Below are 17,955 nucleotides of genomic sequence, written 5' to 3' on the forward strand. Positions count from 1 at the left end.
CATCTTCGATTCTGACCCATCTGGGTTTCTTACAACCCCGCCATGACGCTCGGATACGCGGCCGGATTTCGACACACCAAATTGCTTGTCCACGAGGACTACACCAGGGGGTAGCCGAGAAAACTCCCACTTTCTCGGCCATCGCTAATTTTTCTCTATTTTCAGCCAAATTTCAAGCTAATTTCTTGCCAAAAAACACAAAAACTTTCAAAAAATCAAATTTCAGTAAATCAAATTTCAGTGTAGATTTCCCATGAGTTTTACACTCTGATGATGTAAAATTGCTAGCTTCGTAATTGCTGAGAACCTGGGACATGTAGAACTGGCACCCAGAAGGAAGTGAAATGAGCGATTCGTTTCTTTTGGCACTAGTTAAATTGAATCCGATATTTCTGATAACGAATGGTTTCAAACTTGAAGACTCTTCATTTTTATTTGAGTTGCTGCATCCAGAGTTGAACTGCAAAAAACTTGAAAACTGAACGTAGAAATGACAACCACTATTGCTTCAGTCATTACTGCAGGGTTTGAACGCCATATGGCAAGTCAGCTTCTTGGCCGCGACACAGGCTGCGCGTCGGTCTGGGTGGACTCCGATTTCGTCGAGCCTTCCCATGATTTCTCTGAGGTCTATGACTCTGGCCTGGGTGAGATCGTGGAGCAATCTCACTTATTTGATATGTGCCAGAAATGCAAAATGTAGGTTTGACAATTGGAATAGTTAGAAAAAAAACGGAATAATAGTTCTCCAAAAAACCTCCTCGAAACAACATCTCTTATCGAATGCGATTTGAAATGACAGATTGATCAAATTTTGAAAAGACACGAATCTGAAATTATCAGCGCTCATGAAAAGATCCATGCTATCATACTTGTAAAATTCCGGGTTGGCCCGCCAAAGCCCGGGCCGGGCCTGAGGAAATTTTCAAGGCCCGGGCCCCGCCCGGAAGGCTCGGTAGCAAAAATTTTGTCATTTTGAGCCAAATTTTGAGCTCTCAATACAATTTTCTCCATTATTTTTTGTGTTTTTGGATTGTTTGTCTGTTTGATCGAAAAATATTTTTAAACTCGAAAAAAAATTTTTGATCGAAAAAAATCACATAAGGGTCCCCCCTTATGTGTTTTTTAAAATTTTCAAAACTTGTGGATTGACCGGCCCGCCGGGCCGGGCCGGGGCGGGCCGGGCCCGTTACAAGTATGGTTCTATTCATTGTTTTTCGATGTAATTTGGACCAAAAAAGTGTAGAAACCCAATGAAAAACTGAATAGACCTCACAGAAAGCCATGCCAAACAAAAATTGAGAAATTTCGAACAGAAAAGCTTTCATTAAAAATTTCATATGGGTTTGCCCGTCAAAAACTTTGAAAATTTCGAAAAAATTTACATTGAAAAAAACTGATGATTTCTTCTTCTCAAAGTTGAAAAATGAGCGAAAATCAAAAAATCGCACAAATAACCATGTGGAACCCAAAATAGGTGCCTAGACATCTCATTGAAAAAAGCAAAAAATAATTTCAAAAGCGAAGGAGTCGAACCCAAGACTTTCAGCTTATAACTTTCAGCTTATAACACGCGCCCACAACCACTCAGCCACCTCGCTGCTAAAAACAACAGAACGCGTGGGCGTACATGTGAGCGGTGTTCCCAGGAGGCGAGAACATTTTGTCATTTTGAGCCAAATTTTGAGCTCTCAATACAATTTTCTCCATTATTTTTTGTGTTTTTGGATTTTTTGTCTGTTTGATCAAAAAATATTTTAAAAACTCGAAAAAAAATTTTTGCTCGAAAAAAATCACATAAGGGAATGACAGGCCCGCCGGCCCGGCCCGTTACAAGTATGCATGCTATGGAAAATCACGTTTTCATGGCTAACGATATTCGTCGTAACAAGGGATATCAGAGAAGTATGGAAACAATAGACGAATATCGAAAAGGAGAAATTAGTCTAATTTGCACTTATTCATCCGATGGAGCTCAATTTAAGAGGATTTCAAGGTTTGTAATCGAAAAACAAACACTTACAGTATCGCCACTTTTATCATAGAAGAGAAGCTACTCCTTTTTTACTCAACTTTGAGGGATTGAATATCAAATCGAAAAAAGATGGAAAAGCATTATGTCTGATAGCTTTGGAAAAAGCATTATGTCAATGGCTTAGGCCGTAAAATAATGTAATGATTACACTGTTTTCAAACAAGTAAAAAACTTATCTATTCAAATAGAAGTTGATGGGCGCAAGACAACCTTCACATTGATTATAATGAGTGTGTTATGCGATATGAAGGTATGCAAACATCAACTATGTTTAATTACGCATATGATCATGTTGTTTCAGGAACAAGCGTTACTGACAACGCTTACCAACTGGAATAACATTCAAGGATGTTCCAGCTGTATGGCTGTTGCTACAAGAAAGACGAATGGAAAAGTCACATTTGATAATAGTTTTCCGTCACAACTAAGGATTGACGAAGAGATGATTGAGGCAGCTGAAAGATGCATTGATGGTTACACATGTTGGCAAGGTAGATATGGAAAGGGAGCACATCTCGGAACAAAGCATCATTTCAGTGCCAGCAATCTACTCTTACATTCCACCTACGCTGATCAATATCGATCCATTCCACGTCCGGGGAGCGGGTGTATGCAAGGACATTGTCCAAGGTAAAAGTTCCAAAACTATGAAAAAGAAGAACTGAGATATTTCAGAATTTCAAAAACCAACGACATGGAGGGATTTCAAAATCATGGCAAACAAGTTAGAGATGCTACAGTTTTCTGTTGACTCTATCATTCCTTACACGAAAGAAAAAATTAAATCCCAGTCTTATAAGAAGCTGATCAAGGCCACTGGAAGAGAATTGGATAAACTCTCAATCATAACTAGTGCGTTAGTTGGAATAACTGGATCGTGTAAGTCAATGGATTTCAATGCATTAGTTTTGGGATGGTATTATTGTTTAGAGTTTTTGGGACCAGTTCTAGCTCCACAAAGAAGGGTTCGCTTGCTTCTTGACGGCTGTTACAAACTTCATGTAGTGTTGGAGAGCCAGTCGATCACCCTCAAATGGCATGCAAGTTTTAAAAATAACTAAAATTCATCTGTGTTTTTACAGACATTTTACCATCATTTGTTGGATCATGAAAGGATATATGGACACTTGCACACCACTGAGATCTTTGAGAGAGAATACAAAACAATTATGACTTTCTGGTACATGACCTTAATTCCAATTTTTGGGTCATGACCTATATTTCAATTTTTGGGTCATGACCTAATTTCCAATTTCTGGGTAATGATCTAGATTTCAATTTCTGAGTCATGAAATCACGACCCAAAAATTGAAATTTAAGTCATGACCCAGAAATCGAAATCTAGGTCATGACACAGAATTTGAAATCTAGGTCATGACCTAAAAATTGAAACTTATGTCATGAATCGAAAATTGGAATCTAGGTCATGACCCAAAAATTGAATGTGAGGGAATTTCATTACAGTGGGAATTGCATTCTGAATGCAACTTTTTTTGCACAGGTACTCGGTTGAAATAGATTGTGAAAGGTAAAAAATTTTATTCAAGAAAAAAAACAAGATAACAACAGATAACACGAATAATACAGCAAAGCAACAGTTATCAATTCCACATTCTTGACGCAACACAGTTTTCCGCACAGGCAAATGTTGCTGGACTGTTCCCATATAGGCTGTAGAACCACGTGACCTCCTGGAATTAGATTGGAAGATTGGCAGGTGAGGCTCACACCACGTTCCTGCACACTGATAACAAGATGATTATATGTTTGAGGAAATTCCTTCAAACTCGATCCATGACGTATGCCGTAGTCTGATCACGTCGTAGTTCTTCTTCTCCTAAGTCGGGCAGGTGCACTTGTTGAAAATATGCAACATGTTTTGTTTCCGAAGTATACAGCTTCTGCGTTGACAGGTTTCTTTTGTCTGGTGAAGAATTGAAACCAAAACCACCTCCGTCCATGTGATGCAGTGATACTGATTTTCGTCCATGAACTCCATATGTACGAATATCCTCATAACCCTGTTCATCTTAACTAACTTGGTCATCTTTTTTTGAAGAAAAAGTGAATATGAATCTGGAAAACAAAAACATATGAAAAATGTTATTAGTAAGTATTAGTTGTAAAAACTTACGCTGTTTCTGGATCCATTGAACAGATGATTTCGGAGCAAACAAAATAGGGTATTTTAGTATTTTCATGGGTAGTTTGTAGTAGTAGAAGAATATTTTCAGAAAAAATAAAAAGGAACATTTTTCCGAAGTCCATGCAGAAGGTCGTCAGGAAGAATATTAAGGGAGGAGAGGGTTACATGAGGGGGTTGAAATGAATGCTAATGGTAGGTATCTGACGGTATTTATAGGGACACTCGAGGGGCGGAGTCAAGTCCAGGTGTAATTTCTTCACCTACCCCTCTTCACCTACATCTCACTCTCTGTGGACTTTTATTGTAGTACTGTAGACTTAGAGTGGTATTGTAGACTTTTATTACAGTAATATCGGAATTCATGGTAGTGAGTTTTATCACAATACATAACTTTGTATTATTCCCTGGAGAATGGATGATAGTTGACGAGAGAGGAGAAACATTAAGGTGAAAAAACCGAAAGGAAAGCTTCTGAAAAAAGACATTAGTGATTCAATTCGAATTGATTTTACCGGCTAGATTCCTTCAAATTATCTAGGTCGAAAATCACAAATCTACAATTCTGAAAACACGTTTGGACTCTTGAATTTTTTTAAACCAGTCGATTTCCGCCGCCTGTCGGCGGCTACAATCTCCTGGCTTCACTTAAAACGTTTGAATCTCAAAATCGGAGAGAATCAGAAGACGAAGTTTTAGTTGATTGTGTTGTCAACTTTCATAAACTGGAGTGACCGTCTGTTTATGCGCCTTCTGAGCTAAACCTTCTGGCTCCCACTTAAACACCCTTAACCGATCGAGTTTGGGCTTGGACAGATAAATCAGGAATGTAGATCAGAAATGTGTCTTAGTGAAACTGTTTTTTTGAAGCAATATTATTGAAGCAGTATTTAGGTCATCCCCGTCTAACCACCCAGGTAATATTTTATAATTCGCGGTTTGAAGAGCCTATTTACGAATCGTTGAATTTCATATTAAGCATTTAATAACTTATGGACTTCAAAATTTACGAATTTTTTGAACTAATATTTTTTCGAATCCCAAAATATATTGGAAATTGACATTTCATAATTTTTTTCAGAAGTCCTGAATTTTCTTGAATTTTTTGGAATTGTGATTCTAGAACTTAAAGATTTCCTAATTTTCAAATTTCTATTTTCTCAAAATACTTCATTTCAGAACTCATGATTTCTGAAATTTTGTATTTTCGAGTTTCCGTATTTCCGACTTTCTGAGATTCTACTTCACAAATTCCCAAAATTTTAAATTTTAACACGAATCTGGTTTTCAGAATTTTCACTAAAACACATTTCTGAGTTTTTGATTCACAAAGTTTATGAACTTCCGAATTTTCTAAATTCCGAACTTTGACTTTCCGATATTCGGAACTTCTGAGTTTCTGATTTTTCAATTTTTTAAACTTCCCAGCTTTCGAGAAATTTTTTTCCAAATTTTCGAGTGCTCAAACTTTCAAATGTTTAAATTTCATAATTTCGAATATCTGAATTTTTGTAATTCTGAATTTCAGAAACATTGGGCATTTGAATTCTCTGATTTCCAAATTTTAAATTTTCCAAAGTTTCAAATTTCGGTATTTTCGAGTCAGGCCCTGATACCGAAAATTTTTTTTGTTGTCCTATCAAAATACTACCGATTACATATTTTTCAAATTAGGTAACTTTTGTGCAGAATTTTGTTGCAAACATTTTCATAAAAATTTTTGGGGAACACTCAAAAATGAACTGACTAACACTGTATTTGCTGGTCTATTCCAAACCTGTTCCTCCACAAAAGCCCGATCCCCCAGAAGTTCAGTCTCATAAAAACGAAAAAATTGAAATAGCTTACTCACGTTTAGAGATTTGGAAGAAAAACCTGGATTAAGTTCCAAAACTTGTGTAAACTTTCAAATAGAATGGAATACATAGTTGAAAAGAAATATTTTCAGAAAAATAGGAAGAAATATTCTTCTGACGTCCATGCAGAAGGTTGTCAAGAAAAATGTTGAAGGGGGATTGTATAAGGGGGAAATGAATACTAATCGTAGGTAGCTGGCAGTATTTAACAATTTACAGCTACAATATCCACAATAGCACAATCTGTGCAAACTCGAGCTCATCACCAAAAATGAATCCGCCCCCGATAAGAACGCCTAATAATAATAATGCTGCCATTTCATGTCCCTCTTCCCCTTTTATATGTAATGTTATACAAAACAAAATCCTCACCCAACACCTGTATTCACTAAAAATAAAATTAATGAAAAATTTTATATGCACTCTATTTAGATATTGATACATTGCATTCCATGCAAAATCAGTTCATAGCAATCTGAACTACAGGAATTATTGCAACCGAAGTTGAGTGAAAACTGGTGGGCGCTGCTGCATTTCCGGAATAAGAAATAAGGAATAAGGAATGAGGAATTCCGCTCATGTCTGATATCTATCCTCTTCAACATATCTTAATTATCTTATTCCCAAATTTTCAAGTCTTTAGGTTGACTTTCACACGAATCAGCACTTTGGATGTGTTGCAGTAATTTTGGCGCGCCCTGTAGTTCTTTACCGTTATCTATGTAATAAATGCGTGTAAATTTTCAAAAAGAGTTAAGGCCTTTAACAAATGTGAATTCATTCAAAGTAAAACAAGATTTCGACGTCAATTAATTTTCTTCTTCACTGTCTCTAGTAACTCGACTAATCCCTCTCCGGTTAAATGTTTATGCAGATCCTCTACGACCTTACGACTTTGAATTCGGCTTCCAGATCATTTCAACCGTGTTTTCGTCTAAAACCAAACTTTCTTACGCTGAATAACTTACAAAATCACCTGTATTCTTTCACTCCGCCGCAACTTTGGCTTGCTATTTTTTGATCTTAAAGAACTTTTCTACTCAATGCTGGTTTAACATGTTTTTGAAAGTTATCCTTGATTCAAGTGCGTCTTCCTCTTCGCGGCGTAAATGCTCTTGCTCCTGTTGCAAAGTCCAATGATTTCTATCTGAAGGAGTGTTGCGTGGAACTGTGTATTCCAGTTGAGAAGCATTTTGACGGTTTGCAATCACCAAAATCCATTGATTCTTTTTCGTCACCCATGTTTCTGCAATTCCAAAAACTTCAGAACGGCTTATGAAAAATGCTAAGTTTTATGAAGGCGAACTAATCACTATTTGATACTGTGCTCTTTTTGTGGTTCACTTACCTTTGAATGTCACAATCCGATTCAAAACGTCTTCAATCTGGTGTCGTCCCGACCGTTTTTGAGCTAATTTGTGGCAGCTGTCCGCTTCAGTAGCATTGATTGATGAAATCTCAAAGTTTTCCCTTCAATCAAGTTACAATTTTCCACATTCGATTTAACAGCTAAAGACGATCTTTATTTTGGGACAAAGCCTCTTTTTTGGCGCTCACCTTTAATTTTATATTAACTTCAAACAGGTTTTTTGATAATCAGAAAAATAAAAAAGAAGACTTCTAAACACTCGAAGTCACTAATAGTTAGTTGATAATTAGGTAATAATTGGTGGAAAAGTTGAGAAAAATCATATTGATGGAGACCTCTAAACACGAGGTCTTCAAGGAAATAACAAAATGAATGAATGGAGGAAACATTGAGAGGGTGTGCCCATTTGTTTGCTTTTGACAGAATATACTGATAAGAAGAAAAAGAGACTGACAAATAAGGAAAATTGGTCAAAATAGAAACAAAAATTTGTAAATTTGGGTCAAAGTTTGAACTGAAACTTGGTAAAAAAAACTTCACATTTTATTTATGCTAAGCTAGCGAGAAATGGGTCCTTGAAAGAGTTCAAGTTTTTTTTGAAAACATAATCTAAAATACAAGTTTCATGAAATTTTAATTATTCTTTTTATCTGAAAAAAAAAATGTAAAAACTTTTGTATTTAAAATTTCCAAAACTTGAGGACTAATAAATGCAGAATTTTGAAAAAAACTGAAGTCTAGGGCTCATTCTAAAATCGACTCTTTCAAATCAGGCAAATACTCACTTGATCATTTGCTATTTTCCCATTTGCTTTGAAAGCTCGTTTGCTATACTATCACTTGCTATGGATCTTTTGCTATTTTAGCTCATTTGCTAGTATTACTGGGAGTTTCTATGGATCATTTGCTATAGGAAAGCTCACTCGCTATGAGCGAGATCAGTTGCTATTTTGACTCATTTGCTATGAAATTCTCGGACTTTTTTCTGACTTCTGCAAGAAGTCTGTTTCCCTTTCGGCCTTTATCGTGTTTTTCTAGTTTTTTCCAATATGTTTTAGCTATAGATATTTCAATGAAGGGAGTAAAAAATCTTAGCTTTTTTATTGGGATGCATTGGAAGAAGAGTGACAAGTAGAAAAAGAAAAGTGACGAGTAGAAATGATGATTCATGCATATCCAGCCAAATGAAGGATTTGGCGCCAATGGGGAATCGTCGACAAAAATTGTACTTCCTGAATTTCTCCACGGTTAGCTCTGGATTGCACGACTCTTCTGGATTTGTGATTGTTGAATTGGAAGTGAAGGGCAAGGTTTCGACCAGGGAAAATGTCATGGGGAAGATGGCACTGAATGTAATCTTCCTCTGGAGATCTGAAAAACGAGTAACTATAAAAAACGAACACGATTGCAAAATGTACCTTCCAGGTGTCAGTCGTCCCGAATAGAAAACAGTCGACAAAATTTTGACTAGTTCCGGATGCGATCGGTAGACTCTAGTGAGCCTACTTGGCAAGAAACCACTGTCCAAGAGTAACTGATTTGGAGATTTCAAAACGGGAACGAGAGTCTTGATGGTATTATAGGGTTCCAATTGTTTCATATCTCCAAATAGGAAATATCTAATCTCAACAGGAACCTCCTCTCTTCTCATTTTCGACGTAAAAGTCGTCAACTCAGATGGTTGAACCATAGTGGATTCTTCAATCACAATCAATGTCGGGAAGAGTCGTGTTGGAAGGATATAAGATGAGGCGTAGCCGGTGAACATGTCACTTTTTGCAAAAAACACGTTTGGACGATAGTAGCCCAGGAATAAATGATACAGTTCGTCATCATTCAAACTCGACCAGCCATATCGTCAAGAGCAGCGATCTTCCATAGTGGCTACACGTCGACGATTTTGGTGAAGGGATGTGAGCGCACCTAAGAGTACATCGATCGTAGATTTGTTCGGGATGGGCTGTAAAAATATTTGTTTATTTAAAATCGTCAGAGACTGAGTATTTACTAACCCGTAGGCCATGTTTGGATTCGTGTTTTGCAATTCGTTCACAAAAACATGATTCATGACGATTCTATGGTCATATGGATGGTCTCGGAGGCCTTTCTTCGATTTCCAGTTTTTTGATTGCATGATGTTTAGAACGAACAGCAATTTGATGATGGTTCCGTGAATTGAAAAAAGTTCCCAATTTTGCGGCGTCCACCACTGCATTAACTGCCGCATTCGTTTCAGCTAAGAAAGCAACTCGAACGTTCGGATTGTCGGACACATAAGTCACTCCAGAAGCCACCGCCGTCAAAGTTTTGCCTGAAAAATAAGAATTGATGATGAACTATGGTTCATTCAAACTAACCACTTCCAAAACAGGCTTCCGCATAACGAAAGGTGACAGTTGAATCTAAGAAAATTGAACAAATCTGGATTTGTTCTGGAGAAAGAGGTCTTCCGATGGCTGTTGCGTAGCAATTGGATTGAGCACGAGACAGAGTGTGTGGTTGATCTTCACATTTATCATATACTTCGTCGTAATGTCCAGCATCATGAATTCTGACCTTTCCACGGTTGGCCTCAGCAGCCGCTTGAGCCATCCCAGCTAGGAGCACATTTCCAATTGATGTTTCATTATATTGTTTCTCCGATGAAATGAGCAGATCCCAGGCAGAGGCAACGTCGTATCTTCGGACAGCAAAAGTGCCTTCCTTTGTTAGGATTTTGCGGATTTCTTTCCAATCGGGATGGTTATTCACAATGTTTGGTTCCAGCGGATCAGAAGTAGCATGGAAAATATAGCTAAATTCACCAAAATAGTTACGAAGATGTACGGAATACCGAATACATCGACAGAAAGTTACTCAGCATACTTGGAATTTCAGTGAAACTGGAACAGAATCAATCATTTGTTTTCAGCCTAATGGTTCATATGAGATCACTGGAGCTTCTAGGAAAGGAATAGTGCGTATCTGACGAAGGAAAAAAGTTAGATATTTATGTAGTTTGATACGAGTAAATAAGGAATATGTTGAGCCAGACATATCAGTTGAATTTACCGTCATAACGAAAGGTTATGCATTCCGATTGAGGTTCACAGAAACGTCAGTTGAACTGTGACATTTGTGTCAGAAAGGACATGTTCAGGATTAAGATTAGGGTTGAAGGAGGTGCTAGATTGACGCCGGCAGTATCTAGGATAAAGAACCGAAGCAGAACAAAATTGTAGGTTATTCTAGATTGAGGTTTTTTAGGAGGGATCCGAATGGAATTCGCAGTATTTAGGACAGAAATGAGAATCTGCTTCATTATTTCTGTTTTCTAAATGAAGGAAAAGGAACGGCACAAGAATTCTAGTTGCTATGGTGCTCTATAAGAAAACAACATACGAGAAATTCCACACCGCAGTAGACAGTGAAGTCGTAGCGTGTAGTCATACTGTATTGGTTGGGACTTATAGAGACTCGACAATGTGATGGCTCGAGGTTACATTGTCCGTCTATCCGGAAACGAATAGATGAAGGTTTCAGGTCATTCTTCGGACAAGAATGAAACAGTTACATTTCTACAGAGCGTAGAAAGTTTATAAGGAGACCCACTCCAGGAGGAAGGAAAAGAGGATATAAAGGATAAGAGAAAGAGAGTGACACGTGAGGGAGTTGCAAATCCCGAACGGATCTGTAAATAAATATCAAAGGCAGTTATAGTGGCCGTATAACTGTACAAACATACAAAAATAACTACAACGCGTTACATTTAGGATAACTAGTCTAGAATCATTAGGGTATCGTGATTTGTATTTAGTTTGTTCGTTCGTAATCTTTCCTTAACCGTCAATTATTATGCCGTATTAGGAGGTACACCGTAATCACACTTATGGTTTCAGACTTGGCTACATCACAGCGTTTGTCTTTTTTGTGCCGATGACTATCTGGAGCGACGTTTCGATCAAGAAACACGTTGGCCAACTGGTCAAGCGTGCGCTTGAAATGCAGAAGAAGGGGCAGGACTTCTGTACTGGAGTGAAGGCAGGAGTACTGTCGTTGGATGATTCACAGGACACTTGTATCAAGCTGCATTCGGATATCAAGGGAACGTTGGATCGATTGGAAGGTTTGGAGGCATGGATTGAAGAGAAGGTCGGGAACGTAGCGGCAGAAGACGGGGAGGATTTAGCGGAGAAAGATGCGGAGAAACAAGGAAGAATCCGTGTACTCACTGAGTATACTGACAAAAAAAAATGTGAACACGACTGTTCGTATGTTGAATTGTGTCTTCCAAGACATACAGGCCATCATCGATGGTCAAGAGAACTGGCAGAGTAGCCCACCTACGTCTCCAGAGGACCTCGACGATCTTTGGGGCTGGAACGATAAGGTGAATGAAGAAGAAGATGATATCGAGAAAGAAGGCAACAGTGTTGTCAAAACAGTAAACAGCGGAGTACAGGACAGTGTACTATCACCAGGAGAAGAATGGGATAGACGGGTGCAAAGAGCCAATGAGATTGTTGCATTGGAAGAAAGAATGATGTTCATGGAGAACATGATTCGAGAAATGGATAAAGAGAAAAAGGTGAAGAATGATGGTGAGAAAGGAGTATTGAAGATGGCAGATGCCAAAAACAAGAAAGATAAGAAAAAACCTAAAAATCTAAAGGAGGATGACTCTGATTCTGATCTCTATTCGACTTCGAATGAGGACGAGGAGTATGACATGAATCCAGAGATGGAGACTACTCTATCTGAATCTTCCTCGGGTGAAGAGGACGCCAGAACTGTGCTCAGAGGAAATAAGAATAAGAGAGGCAAAAAGGAGCCACCTCATTCAAGAACTAAATTCTTGAAGATGAAACCTCTAGAATTGAAAAAATTCGATAGATCTGATGCCTCAAAATACGAGGACTGGAAAACGATGTTCAACGAAGGATATGGGAAAGATCCAAGAACCTCAAAACTCAACAAGTTGATCCAGCTTAAGGGACTCGTTACTGGTTTGGCAGAGGACTTATTGGAAGGTGTCAAACTGGAAGAGAAGAATTACAAGTTAGCATGGACCATTCTTGATGAGAATTTTGAGAAACCAGCCAATCCATTGTTAGCATTGGAAAGGAAGTTTAACAGGGTCAAAATTGATCAAAAGAACTTCCAACAAATGAGAATCGATACGAGCAAACTAAATGCTCTTGTAACAGATATGAAAAATCGTGGAATGAATGTGGATTCGCCACTGGTCTACGACAGATACATCGCGAAGTTTCCGGATGAGGTGGCAGAGCGCTTGACAGTGAAAACGCTGAGCGACAGCTTCAACGGCGACTTTACAAAGATTCAGAAATGGACCATGAAGATCATCACAGCGAAGGCAGCAATTGAGGAGAGAAGAGCCGAATTGCTCGGACCCAAAGATTTTGATGTGGCCCATATAGAACATACGGAAGTGAAGGAGAAACATGGAACACAGGGAGAGAAAGGAGGTGCAAGGAAGGAACGAAAAGACACATGTACCTTTCGTTGCACAGAATCACACAAGTCTTGGAAATGTCCCAAGTCGGCAGAAGAGAAATTCAAATTTCTGGTCCAAGAGAGACGTTGCACAGTCTGCTTCTCAAAAAAGCACTTCGCTCGAGAATGCAAAAACTTGCCGGCTCACAAATGCAAAATCTGCGGCAGAGGACACCACACAGGAATCCACGCAGCAGTTGAAACCGGCAACAAGAATAAAGGGCAGAGTAAACAACAAACAGGAAGACAGTACTCCAATGGAGGCAACTTCCAACCAGGAACTCATGGGTTTCGGATCCACAATGGACCAAACCAGGCTGTGGCCACCAGTGGCCAGCAGGGCGGAACTCATTAGAGTTCTGCTCCCAACCAACATGGCTCCGAAAGGAGCCCTGGGGCCAGCAACGGGGGTTGGCAGAGAGAACAAAACAGAAAAAAAGAGCATAATGCAAAATGAAACAGAAAAACATAATACACCTTCCCATGATGCTTCCACGATTATCAATGAAACAAAGGAAATGAAAAAGAATGAGAGTAAGGAGAGTAACGAAGTTGAGAATCAAGAGGTTATAGTATTCAGTGTTTCTAATGAGAACCAAGGCCAATCGGCATATTTACTATTAAAAACAAGAACAAGAGATATTGTGGCATTAGTAGACACAGGTGCTAATTGTTGTCTGGTATCTGAACAGACGGCAGTACAATGTGGATTCCAGAAAGTGAAAACTGTCACAATGAGATTAAAAGGTGTTGGAAGTGAGGAGGTATATGAGGCTAACGTCTACAATATTGTCACAGAAGGAAGAGTAATCAATGCCAGAGGCTATAATAAACTGAATACGAATATCAAAGTACAACCATTGATAGAAGAAGAGATGAGAGAATTAGAAAATATGGGAATAGACACAGCAAGGTTAAGGCAATTAGAACGCAGAAATGGAGAGAAGATAGATATGATTATCGGTACAAACGTAATTTGGGATTTGTTGAGAGGAGTAGAGACCAAGAAGTTTGGAAACCACAAAAGCATAGTCTGCACAGATATTGGAGACTTTGTGATTCCAACAACTATTGATAATAACAATGAGAATGATGAAGATATGGAAGTGTTCCACTATGCAAATGAAGAATACCCCGAAGAGAAAATGATCTACCTATGTCAGGATGAAGATGATAAAGAAGAAAAATCTCAGGCTCTATTGGAGAAATTATGGGCACTGAATGCTATAGGCATTAAAGAACAGGAGCTAGAAGAGGAGGATTTGTCTGAAATGGAGGAAGCTATGGCTGAATAGAATTCTTTTCGGACTCTATGATTGAGTAGAATTCTTTTCGGACTCTATGATTGCTTTGGGATGGACGGTGACCACAAAGAAACTGAAGATGTTCGTAAATAATCGAGTCAGAGCACTGAAGGCTAATTGCAAGATATTGGAAGATCTCCAGTTAGAAGTCAGTTTCCATCATGTGGAAACAAAACAGAATCCATCAGACTATACCACCAGAGGCCAGAGTACCTCAGATCTATTTAGAGATCCAGTTGTATCTGTAATGTGGAATAATGGTCCAGACTTCCTGAAATTGAATCCAAAAGAGTGGCCAAAACGATGGACAGAATCCACGACCATTCCAAAATGGTTAGAAAAAGCGATGGCAGAAGAGGTTGTGGGAAAGGAAGGAAAGGTGATGTATGAAGAGAAAGATGGAGTAGAGGAATACGTAGTACAGTTGACCACCGCAACAGAAGAGGACCCGAAGGAATATACATCAATCGTTCCATATGGATCCACAAATTCGTTGAGTCGCTTGATGAGAAATATGGGAGCTGTAATGAAGGCTGGGAAGAGATTTGCAGAGAAGCGAAAAAAGAAAATGGTAGGGAAGACCATGACAATGTATTGTGACAAGCCAGGAATAGAAGGATATGCGAAGAGAAAAAAGGCAATCCTATATTATATGATTGCTGATCATTACAAGGAAACAGCATCTAGAGCACAATACCGAATCCCATTGGATTTGAATCCCAAGCAGGACCAATTCGGATTGATCAGAGAAGGAACCAGGTTGTAGAAGTCCGAACTGGCAGAAGACACGAAGTACCCGATTATTCTGGTAAGAGAACACAAATTGACAGAAATGATAATGCGCCAAATCCATGTACAAAACAAACACATCGGCACGGAGCATTTGGTGGCAGAAAGCAGAAAGAAATACTGGATTCCTCAAGGAAGACAGTTGGCCAGGAAAATTGTACACACTTGTGTCACATGTAGAAAATTGAGAGGAAGACCTTTCAAGTATCCCGATATTCCACCACTACCAGCTATCAGAGTAATTAAATCTGGCCCATTTCGAAACGTTGGGATCGATTATTTTGGACCTCTGATGTATAAAGGATTGACTGGAGAAAGGAAATGTTGGGTACTCATCTGCACATGTCTAATAACGAGGAACATTCACTTGGAACTTGTATCAAATAACAGTACAGCGGAATTCATGTTGGCAATGAGAAGGTACTTCTCCAGAAGAGGAACCCCAAAAACAGTGGTGCTGGACAACGCCAAATGTTTCAAGCTCGGAGGACAAATCTTCAACAATGATATCAAGAAGTTGGCAGAAGAATGTGGAGACTTCACAAACTTTATGGATCAACATCCAATTGAGTGGAACTTCATCACGCCATTGAGCCCATGGAAAGGAGGAGTTTATGAAAGATTAATTGGAATTGTGAAGAAGTTACTGTATGCATCAGGAGACACAGCACAGTTTAACTACGTCCAGTTATTCACAACCATTACAGAGATTGGAGGCATCGTGAATGCACGTCCCATCAGTCACAATCCAGAAAATCCCAACGACGGAGAAGTGATGAGACCAGCAGACTTCATCAGTCCGAATGTGAAACTGGGAATTATACATGATGATGGTGGCAAGATTGACAACGAAGAGACAAGTACAACAGAAAGAGAAACAAGACTACATTTGGCTGGTCTTAACAGCCATATGAACAATTTATGGATGAAGTGGGAAGACATGTATCTTACCCAGTTGAAAGAAGCAAAAAACAAGAGGAAACATTATTCTATCACTCAACCGAAAGTGGGACAGATAGTACTAATGGAGGGACGATTAAGGTCCCAGCACAAGTGGCAGATGGCCAAGATCACGCAGGTACATCCGACTGACCAAGGTCAAATCAGAACGTGCCTTCAAAATAGGTGTAGTCAAAGAGTAATTGCCGAAATTTTGACACAAATTCCGAGAATTTTTGCAAAAAGATGATTTTTCATATTTTTATTCAATTTTTCGATCATTTCCGCAGAAAACTGAAAAATAATGGCGAAAATAGAAAGGAAACCGCTTCTGGATGTCTAAATTGCAAAAAAAAAAGAAATTTAAATTTGACATTTTTCCGCCGGATTTGCAAGCGCGCTCCATTGTGAGAGCAAATGGAGGTATCGAATTAAGACCCTGTACGACAAACGGATAGGCGACGAGGTTACCATCATCGGAAGCTAGCCATTCAGAAGCGAGATCCAAGAAGCTTCTTATCGATAAAAAGAGGGATGGACCACTTCAAAGATCGGAAGGAACACAATGTCAAAAGAATATTAATGCATATCGACGAGGAAGAGCAGAAAATAGATCAAATGAAACTTGTCATCCGACAAGTTCCAGAGATAAACGACGAGGATAGATTGAAAGAGCTGACCACGAAATTTGACGAGTTGAGGACGTGTAAATGAAAAGAGAGACAGGACGACGCAAGTACAGTAACACCACCAGCAGCAGAGTGTGCTGACGTCATCACCGAATCCATGCTGTGCGATGATATGTCTGACAGGTAATTAACGATTTTTAAAGCTTGAGAATCAAGTTATTTCTTCTTCAGTTGTACCCGCCGGCGTCGGAGTCAAAAGAGACAGTAGGCATCAACCAGTTCTTTCCCAGTCCAAGGAAATGGATGACTCCCGACACCGCGAGACGTCACCAAGAAGCATCGCTGTGGAAAAGACAAGAAAGAAAAGAAGGAGTCGTTGCGATAGCTGCTCGGAATCGGACTCTCGCCGAGGATATAACAGAGAAAGGAAATGAAGTGAGAAATGGAAGGAGACCAGAAACGACGGAAATTTTTTAATTTTTTATCCTCACATTTTGTTATGATTGTTTCGTTTCGTTGTTGTCTTGTTGTTGTTGAATGGATAAAAAGGCAACGTCCCAGACTTGTTTTTATTCAGCAGCGAGATGATCAACACCTGTTCCCCTCTGTCTGTGTGTCAATCTACAGGGTGGCTGAAAAGTATTGAGACACTTGTTTTTTGTTGTATTTTCAAAAATGGAGTTTCAACAAAAGAACCAGATTTATTTTTCAACAAATGATAGTAATAGAAAAGATATCAGAGGAGATATTCGAAGTTTGATCCTTCGGCCTTGATGCACGCCTTCAAACGAGCTGGAACAGAAGCGACGGTGCGCCGGAGGTAGTCATCGTCAAGATCATCCCATGCTTTGAGCAAAGCGGCCTTCAGTGAATCCACATTTGGGTGCGATCGAGCCATCACCTTTTCCTCCAAATATCCCCAAACGGAAAAGTCGAGTGGATTCAGATCGGGCGAGGAAGCGGGCCACATGTCCTTGCCCCAGTAGCCAGGGAAATGAGCGTCGAGAACAGCTTTCGTGGATTTCGAGCCATGGGACGGGGCCCAATCTTGTTGAAGAATGAAGGGTTGCTGGCCAAAGTGGCTAGTGACCCACGGACGTAAAACATCCATCAACACCAACTTTTGGTACACATCCGAGTTGATTTTCACATTTCTATCAATGAAAACCAATGGGACTTTACCTTCCGACGTCAATCCAGCCCACACCATCACTGACTTTGGAAAAAGTCTCTTGTAGGCCAGACGACGTTTTGGGGACTTTGCTTCGTCCTTTGACAACAATTGCCGAGCATTCTGTCGGTTCGGAAGCGGCTCAACCGTAAAAATGTTCTCATCAGTCCAAATGACTTCAGAGAGGCGGCGCACCTTGAGTGCGTCGAGCAACTTTTTCGCTT

The 17,955-nt window shown here is 39.3% G+C and overlaps 5 protein-coding genes across 5 annotated transcripts in view; 3 read left to right on the plus strand and 2 right to left on the minus strand.

Moving 5' to 3' along the window:
* The window catches only part of Cbr-cid-1, a gene marked incomplete at both ends in the record, with an annotated part of 11,645 nt that extends 6,279 nt beyond the window's left edge, over positions 1–5,366 (plus strand). Inside the window, 7 exons of the mRNA XM_002648949.1 lie at positions 1,813–1,996; positions 2,393–2,526; positions 2,573–2,665; positions 2,711–3,075; positions 3,118–3,215; positions 5,049–5,095; positions 5,260–5,366. Of these exons, the coding sequence (XP_002648995.1) occupies positions 1,813–1,996; positions 2,393–2,526; positions 2,573–2,665; positions 2,711–3,075; positions 3,118–3,215; positions 5,049–5,095; positions 5,260–5,366 (1,028 nt within the window). The remainder of the gene's footprint in view (positions 1–1,812; positions 1,997–2,392; positions 2,527–2,572; positions 2,666–2,710; positions 3,076–3,117; positions 3,216–5,048; positions 5,096–5,259) is intronic.
* A 286-nt stretch (positions 5,367–5,652) lies between these two features.
* Positions 5,653–5,856, plus strand: CBG26847 (the record flags this gene model as incomplete). The annotated part of the gene is made up of 1 exon (XM_045236134.1): positions 5,653–5,856. The coding sequence occupies one exon, from the start codon at positions 5,653–5,655 to the stop codon at positions 5,854–5,856; it is 204 nt and encodes a 67-aa protein (XP_045100409.1).
* Positions 5,857–8,569: 2,713 nt separating this feature from the next.
* On the minus strand, positions 8,570–9,171 carry CBG26848 (the record flags this gene model as incomplete). The annotated part of the gene is made up of 2 exons (XM_045236135.1): positions 8,570–8,774; positions 8,822–9,171. The coding sequence occupies 2 exons, from the start codon at positions 9,169–9,171 to the stop codon at positions 8,570–8,572; spliced, it is 555 nt and encodes a 184-aa protein (XP_045100410.1).
* A 313-nt stretch (positions 9,172–9,484) lies between these two features.
* On the minus strand, positions 9,485–9,995 carry CBG26849 (the record flags this gene model as incomplete). The annotated part of the gene is made up of 2 exons (XM_045236136.1): positions 9,485–9,714; positions 9,761–9,995. The coding sequence occupies 2 exons, from the start codon at positions 9,993–9,995 to the stop codon at positions 9,485–9,487; spliced, it is 465 nt and encodes a 154-aa protein (XP_045100411.1).
* A 1,323-nt stretch (positions 9,996–11,318) lies between these two features.
* CBG21332 lies at positions 11,319–14,194 on the plus strand (the record flags this gene model as incomplete). The annotated part of the gene is made up of 3 exons (XM_045236137.1): positions 11,319–11,534; positions 11,581–13,228; positions 13,809–14,194. The coding sequence occupies 3 exons, from the start codon at positions 11,319–11,321 to the stop codon at positions 14,192–14,194; spliced, it is 2,250 nt and encodes a 749-aa protein (XP_045097283.1).
* Between the last annotated feature and the right edge of the window lie 3,761 nt (positions 14,195–17,955).

Source organism: Caenorhabditis briggsae (assembly GCF_000004555.2).
Source record: "Caenorhabditis briggsae complete genome, chrIV, whole genome shotgun sequence".
NCBI classification, from domain to species: Eukaryota; Metazoa; Nematoda; class Chromadorea; order Rhabditida; family Rhabditidae; genus Caenorhabditis; species Caenorhabditis briggsae.